The sequence below is a fragment of the Rhipicephalus microplus genome, chromosome 10, assembly GCF_043290135.1.
Source record: "Rhipicephalus microplus isolate Deutch F79 chromosome 10, USDA_Rmic, whole genome shotgun sequence".
Lineage (NCBI taxonomy): Eukaryota > Metazoa > Arthropoda > Arachnida > Ixodida > Ixodidae > Rhipicephalus > Rhipicephalus microplus.
Window position 1 is genome coordinate 15,350,921 of NC_134709.1, and position 24,983 is coordinate 15,375,903.

Here is a 24,983-nt window from a genome sequence, read left to right on the forward strand (position 1 = left end):
GCGTGGTATGCTCATGATAACTGCATGGACAGGGGCTGACAGTTGTCTCCTCGATTCAGCTGCACTTGCTGCACTAATTCAAGAGTGGCTTTGGTCCTGGATTTGGCGAGTGGTCGCGCCAAGTGCACTTATACACTCGATTTAACTTCCTGCTGCACGAGTTCATCGCCACTTCAGCACTAGCTTCACCGTGACTTGTAGCGCAGGATATAATGCGGCGTGGCTGCACCTTTGATTTGACCGCTGCGCCGAAACCCCGACTGTTCAACTGATTTGCACCATACGCATGACCAATGCTCTGATCACTTGTTGAGACTAATACCTACTCCCCTTTCTGCTTCAGTGAAATCGCCTTGTGCTCTCTTCCACATTTTTCTTCCCAAGTCCCATTCGCACAGCTAGCATTGTCCAGAGCGTTCAGATATCAGAAGTATAACCCGAAACATTTCAGAATGCTCGTGTTCTACAACCATACTGAAAGAACGATGATACAGGATGTCGGGGGTCTGACATGATGCATTTCTTTTCCTCCGTTGGGGAAAGGGGGGGGGGGGGAGGGGAGAGTCGTTTAGTGTACAGCAGGGACAACCAGTTGTTAGCCAGTGCTCGCATTCTGACTGTGCTATATTAGGACAACCAGCTGTTATAGCTGTCTCTCATCCTGTTCACTTTGTCTGTGTCTCTTGTGCTATAGCTGCACGAAAGAAAAAAAATTGTAAAAGCAATTTTAGATCGGCAGGTGCACATTTTAGAAGTCAATCGAGTCGCTTACCTCTAACTGAAACGGGTATCATCAGCGCAGGAAATAAAAGCTGTTCAGTTTTTTTTAATTATTTTGTTATGGCTTCACGGCTAACTTACCAACATTCGTTGATGTCAGGGCAGCAGTACGAGGTTCAATGTACCCATATTGCGCGGTGCTTTGGTTCATGTTGTCGACATAGTCGACAAACCTTGCACTCTAACAAAAAAAATCTTTATTTTGAACTTTTTCTTTCGAGATATTACTTGCTTAATAATGCACTTGGATTCTCTTTGAAGATCATTTACTCGCGGCGGAGAGTATAGTGGAACCCTAAAGGGAGTCAGCGGGACTATTTAGAGTCATTCACGTGGCAAAGTTAGGGCTACCCAAAGGTGTCAGACATATGCGCTGTCCAATCTTGTTAAGGCTAATCTCGATGGGGTACGCTATTGCGTATGTTGGTGTCTATCCGCAATGAAAACATCATTATTAAACTTCTTTTTCCTGCTCAAATCGAATATTCGAATGTCCGATATGAACGGAGCATAATGCATGGATGCTTCACGCCTCCGGTAGCTTGCCCAGAAATGTTCGATATCTTATTGTTTTATTATTATTATTATTATTATTATTATTATTATTATTATTATTATTATTATTATTATTATTATTATTATTATTATTATTATTATTATTATTATTATTATTATTATTATTATTATTATTATTATTACTTCTTTCTGCACTAAGCAACCTTATGCCATAAAGCCAGCATACGTATCCGTACCGTTTACGTTGTTGCGTTGGTGCTAACCTACGCACTATATCGTCTATTGACGCAACAGCACTGTATATATAGTTGAAGCATTCCTGTTATAGTAACAGCCAGAGCAATAGAAACAAGGCCTTCAAATCACCCTTACCCTTGCACCATTTCCCATTACCACCTCCACATCGCATTATGCATGCCTCGTAAGGTTCGGAAAAGTTGCGCAACGCTGTCCCAATACGCAAATAGGCTATGTCAAGTAACGAATGAGAAAAATTACACGGGGAGCATGTAGGTTCTATCGTTGCATAACAGCAGCGTCGGAGCACGTTTTCATTTTGCGCCAAGCACCTTGAGAGATAGCAGGCAAATTGGCAACGGTTACTACGCGGACGTTCTGACCTTGGATACTGTTTCCAAGAGAATTTGTCCTGTGTTCGTAAGTTGCTCCCCCCCACCTTTTATCTCCTTGTTTTTTTTCGTTTTTTTAATACTCGTACACACTTATGGACGATAAACACAGTATGCGCAATCCCTATTGGCGGAATACTACAGCTATAAAATGGGAGTTGTATGAGACTTCAGCAGTCACATACTCTCTGAAACCGAGGTGAGGGCATACAGTCGAAGAATATGTCCCATATTTATATTTACCCAGTACAAAAAGAAAAAAAAAGAAAGAAAGAAAGAAAGGAAGAAAGAAAGAAAGAAAGAAAGAAAGAAAGAAAGAAAGAAAGAAAGAAAGAAAGAAAGAAAGAAAGAAAGAAAGAAAGAAAGCTTTGTGGCTTTGTAGGCAAATCACGCTGTTTTCTTATAGTTTTCAATGCTCAATTAAAACTTGTATGGCGGACGCACGCCCATATATGGTGGCCTAGTGGCTATGGTGCTCCACTGCTGACCCGCAGGTAGCGGGATCGAATGCCGGCTGCGGCAGCTGCATTTTCGATGGAGGCGAAAATGATTGAGGCACGTGTGCCTCGATGTAAACGTGCACGTGTTAAAGCACTTGACGTGGTTGCAGTTTCCGAAGTCGTCGATTACGGAATCTCTCATAGCCACATCTTAGTTCTTGGACGTTAAACCCCAACAATTATTAATATTCATTATTACAACTCACACGGACTGAAACAGCGTATGTATGACGTCATACCCGAAAGTCGATTACTTATCCAAAGCAAGTCGTGCTAGCCAAATACAATGCTAATCGCACTTGAAAGACTTCAACTGTACCGAGTGGTTTACCACTTACAATTGTGATCGAACATGACAGGATAATGAGAATCTCTATCGATTGGTGGTGCGGTTCGAAGTATTTCGACAGCCCGCTTCTCTGATAACCTTCGACAAACGGCAGCGAAAGTCGTTACATCATCTCGATAACATTTGCCGATAAAGCGGGGACAAGTAACTTTACACGGTCCGCACGGGACAGGCCTTCCTTAAACACGCCTGATAAGGCACCGGCTGTATACTTGTCAGATAAATGCGCCTGCTCAAAAGTACCGCCATATATTCGACGCCAACCCCGTCCTTCCTGATATGTGGTCCGCTCCCAAGTTTGCGCAGAAAGAAGATAAAAATGCGAAATCTGCTCCCTGTATATAGCATTACACAGAAGAATGCTTGCAAAAGTTGTATGCGCATGCCATATGAATAGATTAAATCCGTGCTACAATGGGTGCGACGAAAGTTTCAATGCCCGGCGAAGGCCGGACCCCGACCTAATATTTTTAATGTGTGGGATTTTGCGTCTGAAAATCACTATTTGATTATCAGTGACGCTGAAGTGAAGGGCTCCGGAAAATTCGACCATCTGATGTTCTTTGAGCGTGCCCTAACATCGCACAGAACACCGCCGCGGTTGGGATCGAATCCGCGACCTTCAAGTGCGTAGCCAGCGCCCCTGTCACTGATCCATCTAGGCGGACGTGGACCCCGACCTAAACGTTGGCGATAAAATGTCGTGTTTTGTTGTTTGTTCGTCCGCTTGACGCCCGCGTAAAACACACACACACACACACACACACACACACACACACACACACACACACACACACACACACACACACACACACACACACACACACACACGTGTGGCATTCATTTTCTAAATGTTCCAAATGCAGAAACCGAAGCCCAAGTTTTTTTTTTTTTTTGAGAGCGTATACAGTACGCCCAAGTGTATTTGACAATAAAAAAAAATTCTAATCAGTGGGGTAGTTACTTATTGAAACACGGACTCGAGAAAGATGTTGCTATATAGTAAAAAATGAACCAAACGCTGCACCTGTTTGAATCAAACTGAGCCAGATTCATTAAACTATAGCGCTGCGCAAACATTCGTGAGCAACACAATGAACATGGTCGCATTGAGTCTGCTTCATTTGTGGCCTAGTACATTTGTTACCGTGCTTTCGCTCCACAGGCGCTTGTTCTTGGGCGAATTGGCGCTCACTGAAGGGAATATATACTGTAGTGCAAAATCGAATGGAAAGAGTCGAGTGCCTATATATATTTCCCGCCTGTCTGTCAGTTTCCTTGCGACTATTGCAGTGCGGTATCAGGTTCTCCTTCCGCTCTCAAGCATCATATTTGAAATAAAAGACAATGAAAATAAAGTTAATCGGCACCGACCTGTATTTTGAAGAAGTTATCCTAAATGGCGAAGCCTAACACCGCCTAAAAAGCTGAGAAGACGACATGCATGATTGACACAGTGCCACGGACCAAGACGAAAAGAACACATAGAGTGCAAAGGACGAGCGCTATAGCGCAGAGTACGAGCGCTGTTCTGTCCTTTCGTTTTTGTCTGTGGCGCTGCGTCAATCATGCAAGCATTCCAACTAGCCGAACTTTTCATTCTACTGAGAAGAAGAGCTGAGACATTTGTGCAAGCCTTCAGTAGATGGCAGGAACAAGAAAACTGCTCGATAGTTCAGGACAATGCACTTTGTTTGCAAAAAAGATCGCTCGTTGTTCAAGTGTAGCCATCACCATTGTACGTCCACGAAACGAGGCACGCACGGCATGGACGAAAGGCAATATGGGTACTAATTTCGTCGAAAAATGTAGCTTTAACGTTTATAGATAGATAGATAGATAGATAGATAGATAGATAGATAGATAGATAGATAGATAGATAGATAGATAGATAGATAGATAGATAGATAGATAGATAGATAGATAGATAGATAGATAGATAGATAGATAGATAGATAGATAGATAGACAGACAGACAGACAGACAGACAGACAGACAGACAGACAGACAGACAGACAGACAGACAGACAGACAGACAGACAGACAGACAGACAGACAGACAGACAGACAGACAGACAGACAGACAGACAGACAGATAGATAGATAGATAGATAGATAGACAGATAGATAGATAGATAGATAGATAGATAGATAGATAGATAGATAGATAGATAGATAGATAGATAGATAGATAGATAGATAGATAGATAGATAGATAGATAGATAGATAGATAGATAGATAGATAGATACTGGCACACCCACTCCATTACATCTGTCGTGGCTGAATGAATGCGTGCTAAAGCAACATGAAGAACGTTTGTCCCACTGATGCCAATGTCACTGCCACCTTGACCTTCGAGACGAAGGGTCTCTTATCGAACCCCGCTGGTCAATTACAGCCAGCGCCTTACGGAAGCTTGTGGCAACGGCATACGGGAAAAGGGCGAGCTATATGTATACATACATCAATGAAGCAACGACACATAGATGCGTGTATTTTGCTGCGCACGCATATAAGATCAAGGCTCGCAAAAGGAGGTCGGGAGGCACGTATGTGCACGGGCGATGTCGGGCGTAGCCTTTGCCACTGTTTAACGTGCACGGCCACACACGATCGCCGTGTTTGATGGTGTCCGATCACGCGATTCTCGCGCTGTCTCGGCGCAGTCATTGACGACTTTAGAGTCGGTAGGGGGCCGCAGTGGAGGCGATGAGCCACGCTCACAGAGCTGGAGCCTCGTACAGGAAGAGAACCACTACGTTCGGCAAGCCGACCAGGGTGTTTCTCAGTGTTGGTCCCAAGCGGTGAGTCCATGGCTGGTAGGCACGGCACTATCACGCGAAGCACTATAGTAATTTGCTGTATTTTGCAAACAAAAAGTCCAATTTGTAAGCGATAAAGGACGTGTTGAAGGCACAAGACAAGGCGAAGCGTTTGTAGTTGATGGGGCCGGACCTCATTTCTCAGAAAAAAAAAAAAGTATAGTTAATTTAAAGAGGAGGGGCGGGGAAATAAGCCTATTGAATGTCCTGCACAGGGCAGGAGAGCCCGCCTGACTATACAAGTTGAAAACGGCGGGTGAGGAGCCTTGACCTGCCTTATCATACTGGACAGCTAGGACTCGCTGCTTTTACGACCCGATCGTGCGTCAGAATCTGTCACGAGTGATGACAGGCCTAAGCGACCAACACTACCAAAACTGATGTTACAATGTACAATCTATTTTGCATGCTTTATTATTCGTATCTTGAATGTTTCGAGGCATGCTTGAAGACAAGTCTTGAGCCAAACCGAGAATCACTGTTTCAGGTTGACCGACCTGCCGCAGGCGATCAAGGCAGCCGAGTCGGGTAGCAGCGCTGAGCACGGTCCGGCACAAGCACGATCCACCGACTCCTCTCCCGACGCGATGCCTCAGGGGCGACAGCATAACAGGGAAGTTACCACAATCAACGCATCCCATCGCTCCATGCACTATCCGGATTCGTCGGCCACCACCGAAATGTCGTCGGACCTGGTGTGAGTGGAACGTCTGTAACTTCAATAAGGTTCATTTGAGACTGGGCTAGTGACTGATCGTCATATACCGCACGGTGAAGTAGTAGTGCACTTTGGACGAGTGCACGGAGGGGACAAGAGGGCGAAAGTCGTGTTCTCCTGGTACCCTGCCTACTACTTCACCATACGGTATAGTGAACCTCTGCAGCGTTTCTCTTTCAACTCCGGCTAACGCGACCCAGTTTAAGCTCAGTTTAAAGGCACATTATAAAATTAAACTCGGGTACGTCTTACGAACTTGAACTGTATTTTTCGTATTTTGGCGACGTCGGCTGAAGCAGATTTCCTGAAACTTGGAGTGTCGCCCTCTAAAGCGACATCGGCTAAACAAAATTTCCTGAAAATAGGTATAGAAGTCTGTGGCCCTCTTAGACGACAATGCGCTTCATTCTTACTGATCACGAACTGCGCAGGGGTAGTTACTTCTCCTCGCAAGTACCACTAACCAACATCAAACCATAAATGTAGAGGTGTATTAATGTCGACTATAGCTGGGCAGGTTTGGCTAATCGAGGCTATCCATCGTTACATCAGTGACATCACTCAATATCTAAATGCAGGGATTGACGGGCCTAACAAGCTTTTATGTAGTTATTTCAACGGGTCGCATTGTGATTGCTGCGCCGCGCTTGCGTCCTCCGGACGCTGCGTGACGATAGTTATAGCGCGAGAACAGAACGACGACACAGAGACAAGAAGGGCACGAAGGACTGTATCTTTGTGTCGTCGTTCTGTTTTCGCGCTATAACTATCGTCACGTCATACCAACTAGCCCAAGCTGCCACACTTCTAAGTGACGCTGCGTGTTCCCAAAAGAGGGCACGACTGTAACTAGTCCCCCCCCCCCCTCCCCATCACCCTTCACTTTTCATTTCCATTTCTCGAACACTTATTTTGTAAACATACGTGACCACACCGGGTATTGACCTCCTGTGCGAACTCGCTGACGCCATGGATGTAAACGTGTGTCCCTCACACACGTGAACGTCGTCTCGGTGAAAAGGTTCACGTCACGTGGCGGAATATACAAGACAACAAATTCGTTCTTCTGCAAGAGCACTAGGGGCCTCCCAAGGTCACGCGCTCAATGTGCGCGCCCGGAGAAAACGAAAGCGTTAGAGGGGATTAAAAGAAAGAAATAGAGGAAGCAGAAGAGAAAGAAAGAAAGAAAGAAAGAAAGAAAGAAAGAAAGAAAGAAAGAAAGAAAGAAAGAAAGAAAGAAGCGTGCTTTGCGTTGTACGCGCGCAAGCGACGCGTTCCTGCTTGACTGGCTTCGTCACGCACTTCCGTGATGTGTCGAGTATTACCTCATTCCGGTAGGAATCGAAACGAAGAGAGATAGGGGAGAGAAAGCGAGAGACTTTGAGAAGAGAAAGAAAGAAAAAAAGAAAAGGCCTCGGCTCTCTCTTTTACGTGGCCGGCACCAAAGGACGCAGAGCCAAGGTTGCTTGCGAAACGTGCATTGCATCGTACGGCGTGCCGTGCTTTCCGGGTTCTACGCAGTCAGCGTTGAGAGTCAACTAGCGCCGCCGCGGTGGTTACACGGATCAACTTCTGACGGGGTTCACTTGCAGTAACGTGCAGCACAAGCTCTAACTCTGAGAAGATTGCAAACACGTACGTACATAACATCATCCAGCTAACACAGAGTCGACCCCGACACACCACCCACATGCTCCCTACTGCAATTTTGAGCACATGCTTTGGCTGTGCCCTACCCAGAGCGTAGCACAACTGAATACCCAAGAGGCTTGGCAGGAAGCCCTCGAGAGCAACGAATACAAGCAGCAACTACAGGCGGTCCAGAGGGCCCGGGACATCGCTACTAGCCTTCGGCTGCCAGCGCCATCCTGGGCGGAACCTCCAGGTTGAATTAAGGGTCGGAATGGCCCTTTATCGGACTCCTCAGGATATGTTTAAATAAAGACAATCTCTCTCTCTCTCTGCGGTAACGTGTAGATTTTCGAAGTCACCGGTGCTACGGCACATATTCTCTGATTGATAGGTATGGTCGCTGTTGTCGTAAAGCTTACTGGAAGCGCGGGGTGAATAAGCGCGGGAACGATTCGCCCTCTTGTAGTTGTACGCTTTCCTTTTTATTAATAACTCGCACAGCCAATCGTACCCGTATCGCTGCTCATGTCGCAAACGAAATATTGGGAGCGCAAACTAAACGGGACCCAAGGGAGGAGACAAACGAGCGCAGTTTGTCTCCTCCCTTGTGTCCCGTTTAGTTTGCGCTCCCAATATTTCATCGTGAATATATACCGACTAGCCCGGCTACCAAACCTTCTGCATGTCGCAAACGTTTTCTACACGTCATCGCAAAATCAGTATCACTGCATATCAGTATCAGCCTCACGTACGTGAGGCTGATACTGATATGTACTGGTGTCTAATGTGCGTAGGTACTATAGCTATTGTAATAACGTTTTTTTTTCTCTCTTATTCTCGCTCTTGCTTCACACGCCTACAGAATGTCAGATTTGGGTGCACGTTAAAGAACCCCAGGTGGTCAAAATTTCCGGAGTCCTCCACTACGGCGTCTCTCATAATCATATGGTGGTTTTGGGACGTTAAACCCCACAAATAAATCAATCACGCCTACAGAATGGAAAAACCATTCAGGTATTCTAATCTCTCGACGATAATCACAGCACTGCCTTCTCGCACTGTGCTTAAACCTGAAGGTATATAGAACGACGTCAATCTCTTTGTGCGAGGACTGTAGAACACTTTTCTTTTTTTTCGTTTAGTGTGTCGTATGCGTGCATTTACTCGTAACTTCGTACCTCTGGCATAAATGACGCGGGCGTAGGGGGGGGGGGGGGGCTCAGAGAGGTAATGTCTTCTCCCCCTCTCCTTTTTTTGTGTGTTTGCAAGTGTCCTGCCTTGATCTCTATCTTTCGATCATCGTGCATTTGAATTGCCGCACAGTTAAGTACAGCGCATTCAACTTTTATTTATTGCCTGTTTGTCTTGCGTCTGCGTTCGATGCCCGTCAGCTGCGCGGGGATATTCAAATCGTTACTGCCACACGACCAGCTTTAGAGAAAACTCGACAAAGCAATGCATTTACGCCTGCTGAGAACGCATAATCGTTTTTTTTATAATTCAATTTCAAGGCACGATTTGAATTTTGGTATACATAAATATAAAAGCTATGTCATGAAAAACAAGATGGACGTTATGACAAGATGAGTGTCCCCAGCTTGTGATTTTTCTAGATTTACGCCACTGCTTCGCACCCTTTTCGCTGGTGTGATATAGTACTGATCGTAGCGTATAACAGTAAGTTTCCAATCGACTGCTGATTTAACGGCCTATCGCTTCCATCGGAGTCACGCACGCATTTTCGGAGAAGATGAGGGTGTCAACCACCTTCTCAATATATGAATGTTAATGTGTGTGTTTGCACGTGTATACCCACGTATATACATATACACACAACCCGAACTTGAAATTGTTCGTGAGGAGCTGTGGATAGGGAGTTTCTCTACCCTTCACGTCTACGCCAATGGCGACCCTCGACATCTACGGCAAACAAAAACTCGAGGGAAGATATCCCTGGGGTCTGATCAAGCTCAATTCCCTCGCCACAATTTTCCACGGCATTGCGATCTTGCCCAGAACCGCAGTTAATACATATACCACCCGCCAATATCGGTATTCCACGTCAGCTGAAGCTCAGTCCCATTAAGAGCACTGGGTATAATCCTGAAAAAGCGGTATACGTGTACAACCTTTTGTTGCCTCGCGACTGTCTAACCGTGCCGTACTTTCATAGGACTGACATGAGGAAATTTACAGCGCACGGCGCTTGCCTATCGCGCGTTGCATAACATGCGGAGTGTCCTCCGAGCCGGTGGTTTATTTCTCCACTGTTGGCCGTCGTGGGCGTTAATGACGTCGTCCGATGGAAGAACTGCCTCGACGTCGTTTTGAGGGCGTTGCAAGAGGTAGTTGCAGAGTGCACAGAGCTTTCCTATTGAGGAAGTAATGTATCACCGCCATGACCCTGCCCGCCACCCGTATCGGTCAAGTCCGAAGAGGCATAGTCACAAGAGTGCACAATGCTCTCCTATTGAGGAGGCAATGTATCACCGCATTGACCCTGCCGGTCACCCATATCGGTCAAGTCCGACAAAAGAAAGTTTAGAAAAAAAATACACGAAAAAATATTAGACGAAGCGGTGAAGTGCTTCTCGAAATAACCCCTGCTTTTGTCCTCGGGTTTTCCGAGAATGAAGGCGAAAAGCGACTGGGATGCAACATCAGGGCGTTTCCAAAAATTCGCTGGTTTAAGCTATGAGGAGACAGGGCCGACTGGGTTAGTTTCCATCTACAGTGACTACCCCTGTTCGCATGGGTAGCCGCTGTAGTGCGTGTAAGCATATACGAGTCTGTCATGCTCTAACGAGGATGGATGAGGCTAGCTGTGCATTTCTGATTGAGTGGCAGCTCATGCCACCTATAGGCCTACGCACGAGGGAGGGGGGCAGGGGAGGGGGGAGGGCGAGCAGGGGCACTGAGTTAGCTCCATACACTCTAAGAAGTAAAAGAGGAAGAAGGGTACGGGGTTGCTCCTTTACAGGAACTAACTTGCCATACCCATTGCCTCTAACTGCGAAGGAGTAACCGCGCTCTCGCGGTTACTCCTTCGCAGTTAGAGGGAGTAACCGCGCTCGAGGGAGTAACCGAGTAACTTCGCAGTTAGAAGGAGTAACCGCGCTCTCGCGGTAACTCCTTCGAAAGGAGTAACCGCGAGAGCGTGGTTGCACCTTTGCGGAGTAACCGCGCTCTCGCGGTTACTCCGCAAAGGAGCAACAGTCATTTTGTGCAAAAGAAAAAAAAAGCAGGTTTATACTGACTTAACCAGCCTTTCGAAGAGCATGCAGGCATTTGATTAGATGTACAATCAATGTGCAAGCACCACGTTCAGAAATAAATTGCGGAAAATTTGCAGTAAACGCGCGGGATTCAAACTCGCGACCACCCAGCATGAGCGTACGCTGACCACTGCACCACACCATGCTATACGGCGCCATCTGGTAGGAAACGTGCTTGTATAGGTACCGATGGGTCGTTTGCACACGGCGAGAACATTCCCGCAGTTAATCGAAATTAAAAAGAAGGCGTTTTACTCCACAAGGAGGAAATTGCTCCTCCTCGCCGTTTCGTGTGCAATTTTTCGCGCACATTTCGTCTTTTGGGAGGAGCAAAGAGCCTTCGTCGGAGTAACTGCGCAGTTCCTCCGGAAAACTCTTTAAAGTGTACATTGACATGATAGGGAGGGGGGCGTGGTGACGAACCTTCACCCCCCCCCCCTTTTTCCCCCCTCTGAATGGGAGCCCTGCACACACGCTCATGGACCCATCCACACCTAGCGAGGGACTTGGCTAAAATTACTGTATATGCTACCTTTAGGCAGCATATATAACTAAAGGTAGCATATACAGTAACTCTACCTAGACTTGACTAAAGTAACTTATACAGTTACTCTAGTCAAATCTAGGGTATATACAGTTACTCAAGACTTGATATAGAGTACACAAAGTCACTCTAGACTTCACTAGAGTAACTTATACAGCTACTCTAGTCTAGTCTAGAGTATATACAGTTACTCTAGACTTGACGGCGTCATGGCGCCCTCTATACTGAGCACTTCGTGCATGGGAGTAATCGCGACGAGGACAGATATCTGTCACCGTGACTGGCACTGAAAGGGGAATCGTATAATTCATTGCTCCTTCAAGCAACTCCTTAACGTGGTCCCGCGACGCTCTTGTAGTGTTTGTCCCGTTTTCTTAAATGCCACAGGATTGATTGATTGATTTGTGGGGTTCAACGTCCCCAAACCACCATATGATTATGAGAGACGCCGTAGTGGAGGGCTTTGGAAATTTCGACCACCTGGGGTTCTTTAACGTGCACCCAAATCTGAGCACACGGGCTTAGAACATTTCCGCCTCCATCGGAAATGCAGCCGCCGCAGCCGGGATTCGATCCCGCGACCTGCGGTTGAGTGCCATAGGGTTCTCGACGTACTGTAGTACCGTATGATGTAAATGGCGTCGAGACTTGATTCAAAATACTACCCGAATGGCTTTCAGTCAAGGGGATGTGACGAGAAAAAAAAATGGCCCCGTACTTGTACGTTTGACTGTCGAATGATGATAGTCTTCCATCTGGAGAGAGTGAATGGAACATTTATTTGAATTCAGCGGGACAAATTCGGTTAATCGTATCGTGTTAGCAAAGCGCGGGAAACACCCGCCTTTTCGAACATAACGTTTAATTTTCGGCTTAGCGTAATAAACGCTACGTTCCCTAGAATTACTTATGTATGACGTTTATAGTATTAACACGCCACAGTATATTGACGGGTTGATGTTCTGCCTCAGATATGCGCAACATTTGCTTTTTAATCGGTACTACGCACAAATAAGAACGATGATACCAGAGCAATATTTGTGTGCGCTGCGGATGTGGTTGGATTTTGGAATTAAATGCAAACAATAAAAAAAGATAGAGACAAACCGTTTCGGGTGACAAACAGACAAGTCGACGGACAGGCAGACCAAAATTTTAGCGTCGGAGTATCCCCTCCCCCCCACCCAAAAAAAAGATTATCGCCTTAAAAAAAACAAAAAAAAAGCCCTCACACGAAGTTATACACGTCTCGTTAGGTGACGTCTAAAATGGATCATACACGGCGGCTACCACAACAGCCAGCGGTGGTAAAAGCGTTAGAAAATATGCTGTTTCTGGCATATCAAACTGTTATTCCGTGTCACCCTGCTTGACGGGTGGGGCGGTGAGCCGTCATGCCACGCTGTGATCGGGAAGACAGCGCGCACGCAATTTAGAAGAACAAACCATAAACAGTTGCGTGAATTGAAGGTGATAAGCCCCATCAGAAGGTGATAAGCCCCATCGCAGGGCTCCGACGGCTCGCGAAGTAGCAGCTGCACAAACGACTCCTACTCGTAACGCAGACTGGATGATTTTCTCGGAACAGACCAGGTGCTTCTTTTAGCCGGTTTTAGGCGTGCTCTCTTCAGCCGCCGCCGGTGCCAAGAATGCAAATGATTCAGACGGGCGCCTGGCGAGGGGAAGTGGGCGCCGCGATCCGTGATTACATCATCACGTAACGTCACGGTGTGACGTCACGAGGGAAATCCCTCTCGTCTGCCGCACCCCGGCAGTCACACCGCGAAAGATTCCGACGCTCTTGGCTTCTTCGAACGGACGTTGCCATCCGACACGGCCAATGTTCTAGAAAGTTAGACGGAGCGCCAAAGCGAGTCTTTCTTTTTGGTCATCTCCTAGAACGCGCGACAACAGCGTAAAACATTTCACCTTGTCAGCCAGCCGTTGTTCCGCAGTGTCCTTCAGCGCCGATGAGCTTGGGCACTAATGCATAGCTGGTCACCTGAAATCGAGCGAAAACAATTGTTTTGTAAGCCTCGGAACAATTATTTTACTGCCTTCTTTCCCGTTAAACCTATATAAGAACACCGCCTAGAATAAGGTAAGCTAACAGACCCGTTCACAACACTGCAGGTATTTGAACGCCTTTGAACATCGGCGACTGACCAACCTAAATAATATCAGTCGGTCATCGGCTACAAAAAGCTTATCGTTCGGTATCAACACCCTTACTTCATCAATTTTTTTGGGGGGGAGGGGGGGGTTCTTTCCTCTTCCTCCCCTGGCTACGGGTTTCTGTCGCAGTCACGGTGCAAGAATATTGTTAACCATGGTCGCAACACCAAAGCAACCGGACGCACCTTCAAGAAAAAAAGCGCGCGTAGAAGTCCTCCACACCACGCCTCCTAGTAAGCGAGCGAGTACTAGAAACTGACAGATTGATTGATATGTGGCGTTTAAAGTCCTAAAACCACCACCATATGATTATGAGAGACGCCGTAGTAGAGGGCTCCGAAAATGTCGACCACCCGGGGCTCTTTAACGTGCATCCTAACCTGAGCCCACGGAGGCGGAAATGTTGTAGGCCCGTGTACTCAGATTTGGGTGCACGTTAAAGAACCCCAGGTGGTCGAAATTTCCGGAGCCCTCCACTACGGCGTCTCTCATAATCATCAGTGGTTTTAGGACGTTAAACCCCACATATAGATCTATCAACCTGAGCCCACGTACCTAAAGCATTTTCGCCTCTGTCGAAAATGAAGCCGGGATTCGATCATGCCTAGAAACTGCACGAAAAAAAAATAACAGACAAAATAAACACGTGAATAACAATTATAGTAATAACGTCGCCCTGAATCGTGTCGCCTCATGCGTATGCGCCTGCTAGACTTCCTCCATTCGCTATCACAACTGTTTATAAACACTTTACGTAGTGCCGATTGTCGCGCGTGCTCGCGAAAAGAACGTTCTGGAAAGTGAACCCTGCGCCGAAGGAAAAAAAAACGAATATAATAAAAAGAGCTGCCCCTACGCACGCGCGCAAGGGCTCTGCGCGCCTGTCACGTGATACGCGCCATTTCCTCCCTCCCCGCTCGTTGCGACGCGCAAAAAGTACAAAAACGGAAAGACGCGCCGCCGCTCGACGCAGATAGCGCTCTCCTTTCGAGCCGGGTAGCGGTTCTTTTTGCCGGTGTCTCCGTGGATTACCCTGAATTTCTCTTCTCTGCACATACCACCTACCAAAGTCACGTGAGTAATCCAATTGTCTCGTATTTTCGTTGCCTGCCGTGTAGGCGGGCGCGGGTTCATCCCGCGACGATCTATGCCCGATTTCCATTCATACGGCCGGCGTGGTTCTTTGTCGCCGGCAGGCCTGGGAGAAAGCCCATTGTGCCTCTGTACTCTATGATTCGTCTCTCGCGGCAGAAGAAAGTCGTCAGCTACCTGTCGCCAGCGCTGCCGCGCGATAGTCTTATATCCGTCAGAATATTCCGCAGCGAATTCTTGCACATTGCGGTACAATTTCCGCACCGCTTTATGTCCCCTACTCATTGCATTCGCTGGCACATTGCCGTGTGCCTGCCTGTCTGCTGCGTCTCAATTTGATGAAGAGGATATGCTTCCTGTTCTTCGTGTGCCGAAATTGTAACCCTTTGCGTCCTTCCGTTCCTTCGTGTCGGCGGTCAATGAAATGTGCCGGCATGCGCGGGTTGGCACCGCCTCATCGCATTGTTCAAGGTCGTAAGAATTTGCCTGACTTGTCGCCTTGCGTTGTACGGCGCCGTACTTGTCCGCTCTTTCGGTACGTTTTCTTTCGTAACACGCCTCCGGCGGCCGTTGTCGTTAATTTAATTGATAATTTTGCGTACCTCGAGACTCCTGTCGCATCGTTTTAACGGTCGTGTCGCTTTCGGGTATCGTATCGCTCCTTGTATATGCCGCATCCTCTGCCCCCTCTCACTTTTTCTTGTATATTTATTCGTATCCTCCTGTTCTGCGTGCCGTGCTGTGTTTCTTTTTGGTGTCAATCATACCTTGCGCACCTGCGTCCTGCATACTCCGGTACTGCGCTCCGCTCCGAACGCCGACCTGCTACATCGCATTTTCTGTTTTCTTTCTGCAGAGACATGTCCCTTCCTCAGCTGACCAAGCCTGCCCCAGACTTCTGCGGTACTGCCGTAGTCGATGGTCAGTTCAAGGAAATCAAGCTGTCCGACTACAAGGACAAGTACCTGGTTCTCTTCTTCTACCCGCTTGACTTGTAAGTAACCCTGTTGCGTACTGCTGTCGAGTGTTACCGATACTTTTCTTAAGCGCTGTCCATTCATTGGCCTATATGTGCGCGCCTCCGGAACAAAAGCATAGTTCAAGGCAGCCATCAAACGTCGACACATGAAAGCCTGGCATGATCGGCCAGATACGCTATATCACTGAATCTGCACACCCACACCTGAATTTTTGAGGTACATACCTAGAGACCACTTGCATTTTTACATTCATGCCTATCGCAAGTCACTTCCTAGAAGTGCTTTCGAGATTCTAGGCACATCCTCTTCCCTTGCTAGGATCTGCAGATTTTTCTGTAGTTTCTACAATCGCTACTGTATTTACCTCTCGGCATTGCTAGTCATTCTTGCACGACACTTCACACCAGTCTTTCTTTCCTCTTCAGCACCTTTGTCTGCCCCACGGAGATCATCGCCTTCAGCGACCGTGCTGAAGAGTTCCGCAAGATCGGCTGCGAGGTCGTGGCCTGCTCCACTGACAGTCACTTCTGCCATCTGGCATGGATCAACACGCCCCGCAAGGAAGGTGGCCTTGGCGAAATGAACATCCCACTTCTGGCCGACAAGAACAGCAAAATCGCAAGAGCGTATGGTGTCCTGAAGGAGGATGAGGGTATTCCTTTCCGTGGCCTTTTCATCATCGACAACAAGGGCCTTCTTCGCCAGATGACCATAAACGACCTCCCTGTTGGCCGCTCTGTCGACGAGACCCTCCGGCTTGTCCAGGCTTTCCAGTATACCGACAAGTACGGAGAAGGTATGCCGCTCTGGTCCTACTGTAGATGTGTTGCTCTTCGTGCTTGCAGATATATTGTCACCTATTGTGCTAGGCATATTTAAAATAATCGAGAACCACGCTGCTGTACGGAATCATTTTGTCCATCTTTCTCTCGTGCTTTGTCCATTGGAAGCCACTCCAGTAATGTTGCCTTTCTTTCTGCACCAAAGTTTCTATTTTTGCCGTGTAATGGTTCTTCATTCACCTGTTCACATAAGATCTTTGTAAGTACATTTCCCTCGCTGACCACCTTTTTTTTTTTTTGCTTTTCACTGGCATAAATATTCAGATTGAAAATGTTCTTGTTCATTCCTTTTGATCACTTAAGCACCTAGTTCTTATCCACATTACTACTGTTCATGGTAAATCTCATTCTTGCCCATTATGGTGCAGAACCACACTTCCTTTGCAGTCATGATTTTCCCAATTTTCTGTCTCAATCCAGTTTGCCCAGCCAACTGGAAGCCTGGTGGAGACACCATGAAGCCTGACCCCAAGGGTAGCAAGGCCTACTTCTCAAAGGTTGATCACTAAGTCCCCTCTCCCACAGCTTCAAGCCAAAGCCCACTCTTGTTCAACCCCATGTTCTTGTGACACTGTACTGTTCTATCCTCCTTCATATCAAGTATTAAAAGACATTTTTTTTTTTCACTTTCTTGTATGCCTCTTCCTTTTTTTCACCTATTACTGAACTTGCGACTTGGACCGCACATTTAATTACCATTATTTTCATAATCTGCTTAGTCTTTTAATAGCTATTCCTCATGTGTACTTCTATACACCCAGTTCTTTACTGCTGAAGGCCAACCTTTGAAGCTATGGCATCTGCCACTAATGTAATTGACCTTTGGTTTTTAGGGTTTTTTTTTTCTTCCATTGAAATTTTATACACTGCCACTGTACTTTTAGCAGAAACTGGAGATCTGCCATTCATCTGAATCCATGAAACATTTGGCTCCTCCAATCCAGTGCTAAATTGTTGGTCCACCAGTACTTTTATGCAGCTGCATATAAACTTGTACCTGTAGACAATTAAAACAAGTCCCTTTCAAAGCAGCTGGAAGGTTTGCGAGCCTCTTGTTTGCATGTTAATATTGCATCCCAACTTGGCCTACGGTTTTGCTGCCACAAATTATCATTAGAAAGCAGGCGATGTCGGCAATATTGGCAGCGCTATCAGTTCCTGTTCAGACTGAGCCGTCTTAATTGAATACCGCTTCTATTTTTCGAAGTGTTAACGTGGTTCCGAAAGTCGACATCTGCAGTTTTGTTGCCGCGGAGTGACCATACAAAGTATAGCGACTACTATCAGGGCCGTTGCCAGCTCTTGTTTTCGGAGGGGCGGGGGAAGGGCTGTTTAGTCATAATTTACGGTCCAGCTTTCGTTTGTATACATGCGTTTATGTATCTACACGCAAAATTCGAAAATCTCCCCCATCCCGGCTACCAGAATTTGATGATCTTAGCTTCGCCTTGTCCACAAACTCTGTCAAATGACGAGATAGGGTGCTCTGCCGTTGTGGGCGTTTAAGTGAAACACGCTATCGGCTTAGACATAGATTGTGCTCTGAAAAAATGTTAATTTCACTATCATACACTTAATAGAGGAAAAGCAAGGTTAATGTTACATTTTTAAATTACGCGCCGAAAGAGCTGCGCGTGACATCACGGATTTAACATGGTATTTTTCATATAGCGACATCGGGGAGTTTTCGAATAGGGGCCCCAAAGGAATAGCGTCAAGGCCACTGCGCATGCGCAGAGCCCAAACCGCGTTTGGGTTTTCGTACGCTGTTTCACGAAATTAAGCTGGAGCCGCAAAGCCTGCCCCAAAGGTTACTGTCAAACGCGATGGCACCCAGTGGATCTGACCAAGAATTTATTTTTTAAATTTATTTTACCCTCAAGGTCAAAAGCATTACAGAGGAAGGTAGGAATTTGGCGAGTATCCAAAGCGCCGCAGATCCTATTCGAAAACTCCCTATTCACTCGACGAAACCTCTTAAAACATCTTCAATGAGCCCATAGAACAAGATGATATTGTACATGGTTTATTGCGATAAGGAACTTCACGGGACTGTAGCAGACGTCGCAGCGTTCCGTGCGTGAATCTTGAGGCGGCGTACCTTACAACCAGGAATTGCTCTTGAAGCCTCTTCACACCCACCGATCCTCTTCTAGCAGCAGGCGTGGCGATCTCGACATTGTGAAAAAGTAATTTGATAAAGTAGTGTAGCGAGCAATATATTTTTTTTTTCAGAAAAAGAGTACGCCCCCCACCCCTGAATACACTATAGTGATTTACCAATACAAACACCATTTTCCTCTTTATAAAGAAGTTAGAAAATTACACTATCTCGCGCTAAAGAGAACCACCATGTGTCGATGCGAAGCAGTAGGCGCTAGCGCTTACACTGGCGGCGACGCTGGCGTTCTTAGCGGCGTTGCGCAGGAGAAACTTGGACGCAGTGATATACCGGAACATGCCACCAAGCGCTGCTAATGGGCGGTGAGAGACAAGACTGCGATTGGACGCAGACACCCGCAGTCCGTTTTTATGAACGCGATACCGCGAATTTTCATTTTTTTCAACAACGCACAGGAGAAATCTCCCGTCCGGCACTATTTCATCATTCCGACGACTATAGGCGGCGCAGCGGAAGCTACAAACGGTAGAGTTGCTGTATATGCTACCTTTAGCATATATATAGCAGTATATATATATAGCATATATAGTAACTCTAGTACAAACGGCGGACGAGACGATGTTGCGAGCGTTTACGTCAGCGTCTCAGAGCGTGAAGACGCGTTCAGAACTGCGTCGCAGTTTTATCACCGTGCGACAGCTTCGGAGCACGGCTACATGGCGCCGCCTGCGTCGCTGGAATGACCGAATATACTTAGAACGTTAACATTCACTGCCTACATATACGGGGTGGCCAGTGAATGGTTGTGCCAGGGAACACACCGATTGACTTAAAATGCCGCCATTCCGAAATTTGAGTGTCCAGAATAGAACGACCTAGTTCATCTGAAATGTGCCTGCGAGGCCAGCTAAGCGCCGTTATCACAGTAACACTTGCTCCAAGTTTTCCAGACCAATGCAGTTAGAATAACTGCCCTTTCTGTTTCGAAACTGCCGCAAAGAAGGGCGTTGACCCAATTTCCAAACTACATACTTTTTGCGTTGCGACGACACGGTCTTGCCACACGGTTCAGACACCAAAGAACTAAAGCAAGTTTTTTTTTTTTTTTTTTGATGCAGTGACAACTCAGTTTTGCCGTACGGTGGCGCCACCAAAGCAACATCCTTACCTCTTCGAAACTTGCATATACACAAACGAGTATTAGCCTCTAGCCAGCCTCGGGGAATCGAACCCGGGACCAGCGCCTACTGAGAGAGGTCCTTCCAACAGGAATCCATAGGTTCAACAAATGGGCAGATTCACTTCACTACTTCAGCATACATTATGCCAGAGAAGGCTTTAGGAAATTTCATTGCTCCATATAAGATAGTGCTAGCCGGGAAGAATATATCTGTGGTGGGCATGTGCCACGTTGACTTCCGGCAGATGCACACAACAGTATACTCTCTCAGTGAAATGAGCACCGAGCTGTCTGACAGTTTTGATCCTCGTCTTTACTAAGCTTATGCTCTAATATCGTATCTTATTGAACTCAAATTTGAACATTAGGGGCTTCCTAACATTCTAGCTAACGCTCTACTTTCAGTTGGCTGGGGGTGAATTCCAGTGCGCCTTTTCGCAATATCATCAAGTGCAAGAACCACAAGTCTACCTGATGCCAGCAGTACAAACCAACAACCATTCTGCAATTTTCGTAAATAATCTTTGGAGTGTAATGTCCCAAAACCTCCACATGATTATAAGATGCTGTAGTGGAGGGCTACGGAACCACCCGGAGTTCTTTAACGTGCACCTAAATCTTCAGCACACGGGCCTCAAGCATTTTCGCCTCTATTGAAAATGCCGCAGAGATTCGATCCCACGACCAGCGCTTCAGCAGCAGCGTCTTAGCCACTATGCCACTGTGGCGGTTCTGCAACTTTCGTACAACACACTTCATCAGGTGGTGTCCTAGCAGTAATTGCATCGGACAATGTCCCAATGACAAGACGTGTGCAACTATTTACATTTTGAGAGCAAGTGGAATAAGCTTTCCGCAAAAACATGATGCAGCTTAGTTTTTTTGGACAGGAATAGCGTAATAAGCCATCTCGAATGGGCTTTGACTGGTGCTTCTAAAACTATCTTTAAAGGCCAACTCTGGGGATATTGTGACCATGTCAGGGCAATGGTGCTTTTTTATGTTTGAGACGCACTAGTCACGCGCCCGACAACTGTGAGAAAAGTAGTTCAAATTATTCGGAGACGATAGGATACGTTTGGAGAACAAGCATTGCTGTTTCCCTTCTATGAAGCAGAACAGACTTTCGTATTTGTCTGCCTGGTTTTCCATAACGCTGCCAGATGGCACTACTTGTCCAGGCTGTCCAAGCTGAGAAACTGCGTTTTGAAACCTAAACACGCAGTTAGCCCGAACTTTCGAGAGTTGGCGGTCTGCCACGCCACTTGATACGGCAACACAAAACGCAAATAATGCATTTAATAGTGAGTGTCCTGATCAACAGATGGCACGACAATATAAACACTCCCGTAATGACGTGTGCAGATTTTGATACATAAAAGAGTCTATTCTATAAACACTCCCGTAATGACGTGTGCAGATTTTGATACAGAGTCTATTCTATTATGAGTTTTGCAATTCACTTTAAGGAATAACTCTGGTTCAAGTTTGTGCCTGCAGCGATTGTCTGAATCGCTTATGCTGTTATGGTGAATTGCGTGCGGCCCACAACACAACACCACTTGCCATCCATCACAAGCCAACAACACAGAAAATGGGAATCGAACGCTCAACCAACGAAGCGCCGACCGAACCTACACAATCAATCCATAGCAGACAAGCTGACCCCAAGGAGGTTATACTAAAAGTTTTAGTATAGCCTCCTTGGCTGACCCAGCAGTGGCACATCAGTTCCGTCACTTCTTCCTTGCAAAAATCTGTCTCGCACACAATGTTGCCATTAATTCTGCAAAGCGAGGTAAGCGTTTGGATGGAAGCTATAAAATTCATTTGAAAAGAATCAGCAAAACTCTCAAGCCTGCAATTACGCATCAATGGCGCAAATGTGAAAATGAAACGCACCCAGTGAATTACATTGAGATCTAATGACCTCTAAAAATCGCAGGAGTTTGCCTTTAAGCAGCAGTTTTTTAGTTTAGTTCAAGTTGCGGGATGAACTTTCAGCTTCGGCGGCTGCATTTTCAATGGAGGCTTGTCTAACGCAACAGCGCATAATCAGGTCCTATTTACACTGCATTCTCACTCTCCGAAGCCAGACTTGTCACTGCATGCCTCACTGTCCTGTAAGAAAAGCAACCTGCAGCCGTGTTAAACCAAACTAGAATGCCTTTAGCAAGAACAGTTGCAAAGTGCCCACTATGCCGCAATTATTCGGCAAATTCATGAAGTACTCGGCAAAAGTCCCAATGGCATTATGTGCCATAGGGACTCACAGGCTTGTCAGCTGCAGAATTTTTTGATGCTGTTGCTAATAATTATAACTGTGCGAAAGCACTTTTCAACAGGGGGGCCCTTAAACCAGTCACTCGTTATGCAAATCACACGGTATAATGCTGGGTGAAATTTTACACTTCTGGCATAGGACTTTCGTACCAAAGTAGTTCAAAAAATACGTGTGACTGAGGTAGAACGCCTGCTTGCAACAGAGGGTGCATGGGTTTGATTTTTTTTTTCTGGCATGCATCGCAATATTTTACTACAGGACAACGCCAAGTTTTCAGTCACAACTAACAATGCCAACACTCCTGCAGACACCAAAATATCCGTGATATGAATGCTTCAACAGTTTCTTGTTAAAACGTTCGCAGCTGCATAGAGAAATCGCCAGTGTTCAGGGCTTCATTGCTTAGCTCAGCCAGATAAGTTTTAAGGGTTTGCTCAGAATTATAGCATTTCCAGATTACATGTCTCATTAAGACAATATCAAGAATACATTAAACTGCGGTGCAATTACTTATGCTTAGCTATGCAGTTCTGGTAATCTCTACCTGATATGTGGGGTTTAACGTCCCAAAACCACCACATGATTACGAGAGACGCCATAGTGGAGGGCTCCGGAAATTTCGACTATATGCACCCAAATCTGAGCACACGAGCCTACAACATTTCTGCCTCCATCGGAAATGCAGCCGTCGCAGCCGGGATTTGATCCCGCAACCTGCGGTTTAGCAGCCGAGTACCTTAGCTACTAGACCACCACGCCGGGGCCTGGTAATCTCTACTGCGCTTTTAAAAATTTGTAAGGTATGTTGCCTGAAATCTGGTTGTCCGCCTACCTGTACTGTATTGACTAAATAACTATGGTCATTAAGAACAAGCATCAAAAGTCCATTTACACTCCAAGGCTACACTACAATAATGCAGACAGACTCAAGAACCTGTTTGAAACAACTGCATGCATTTTTTTTTCAGGTGAATGTTCTGAAGTGAATAAAAACCAAGGTACACACAAATTCATGCACATTACACAGAGAAAAAGCACAAAGTCATTGTCGTTATCTCTTTTGTTTTTAACAACACTGAATAACAGAAGGCAGTTCCATATTTATCCCATTTTGCTATCACTTTCAGTAGCTGAATAACAGTGGTCAGGAATATTTAAAGCCTTTTCGCACACAGAATGACCATTAATAATAAACCATCTCCTCCAACTTTCCTCCACGCACAAGAAACATGCAAAAATAAATCTGCAATAGGTTCAACTCTGTTGAGAAAGAGAAAGGGGGAAAAAGAAACCCTTGTCATGGCACAGAGCGAGAATTACAAACAACTGGCAAGTGTCCTGCCACATGCAATAATAAATCACATCTCTCTACGCATCAATAAAAATGGTGAGAGGGAAAAGATAACGAAAACAGATAAGCATCACTACACACCAACAACCAGAAAAAAAACTGCTCCCATCAAAAGTCATCACTATGACAAGCATCTTTTTGAGACGGGTGCCTCATTCAAAATGGCAGGTACGCGTGTGCAAACACATCTAACGGAAACAAGACGCCCTCTGTGGAGGCTTGAAAAACTTCCGCGAGGACGAGAGGGGAAGGTGTGACACCTAGGAAAAACACTTTTTTTTTTTTCAACAGTTTTTAACTTCACACGACCATGACTGCTGACGTTAAGCCAGCAAAAGAAATAAGCAAGAGGTGCGGAGGAATGCCGGCAGATAGCTTGATGAAAAATAAAATAAAAAGGCAGCCACATCAAGGGCCTATTTACGAGGCAAGCCGCTCAGGTGAAGGAGATGGAAACAAAACAAGGTAAACAATTCAATGCAGTTTAAAGAAAAAACAGGAAGCGGGGACCAGCCCAGCAGTACACAAAGTTTCCGGGTGCTTGCTACCGACAGCATCGGCTAGCTATTCTGCCAAAATTTAGGAACAAGGAAAACAACAACAACAACAACAAAAAAAACCAATCGAGGCACCCACGAAGTCGCACCGCTTCACTTCTGGCCACAGGGTACAAATGAACTGAAAGGAATATTGGGATTCGAAGCAAGGGGAATCTTGGGACTTTTTCAGGAAGGGCATCACACGACGGAAAAATACGAGAAAAACAAACGGGGAACCAAAGACGCTGGCCAACGCGATTCGTGCCTTCGCTAAGCCGCGAGCGAGAAACCGATCCAGTTTTTTTTTTTTGATTAACGCGATATTTTATTCTGTCCCATTCCGTACAAAGTTTTCGCTTTCTAAACGCGACCCCCACCCCCCTTCCCAGGAAACATTTTTTAAACGAGCTTTTCATCACGAGGAATGACAAGAAGTTGTGTGTGTGTGACGTGTCGACGACGGCGATGAAAAAAAAAAGTTAAAAACGCGAAGGAGAAGAAAAAAAGACACGCAGTCACACGCGCACTCGCTACTACACATTCACGCGGCTCCCACCCATGTTATGTGTGTCGTCCATAAAAAATAAATGATGGAAAAAGCGATACGTGAAGAAATACTTCCTGTACAACAACGACTCATCTTGCACTCTA

General features: G+C 46.1%; 2 protein-coding genes across 3 annotated transcripts in view; one reads left to right on the plus strand and one right to left on the minus strand.

Annotated features, from left to right (window-relative positions):
* Positions 1-14,618, minus strand: part of LOC119180581 (DNA primase large subunit) — a 56,785-nt gene extending 42,167 nt beyond the window's left edge. The window contains exons 1-2 of the mRNA XM_075875087.1: positions 14,498-14,618; positions 13,697-13,769 (exon numbers count right to left, since the gene is read on the minus strand). The gene's annotated coding sequence lies outside the window, so the exon portion shown is untranslated. The remainder of the gene's footprint in view (positions 1-13,696; positions 13,770-14,497) is intronic.
* Positions 14,619-14,875: 257 nt separating this feature from the next.
* LOC119180569 (peroxiredoxin 2) lies at positions 14,876-17,482 on the plus strand. Of its 2 annotated transcripts, none has more exons than XM_037431667.2 (4): positions 14,876-15,016; positions 15,891-16,028; positions 16,440-16,810; positions 17,277-17,482. In XM_037431667.2, the coding sequence occupies exons 2-4, from the start codon at positions 15,895-15,897 to the stop codon at positions 17,363-17,365; spliced, it is 594 nt and encodes a 197-aa protein (XP_037287564.2). In that variant the 5' UTR covers positions 14,876-15,016; positions 15,891-15,894; the 3' UTR covers positions 17,366-17,482. The 2 variants fall into 2 exon arrangements, with proteins under 2 accessions (XP_037287564.2, XP_075731204.1); XM_075875089.1 differs by lacking the exon at positions 14,876-15,016 and adding an exon at positions 15,448-15,569.
* Positions 17,483-24,983: the final 7,501 nt, after the last annotated feature.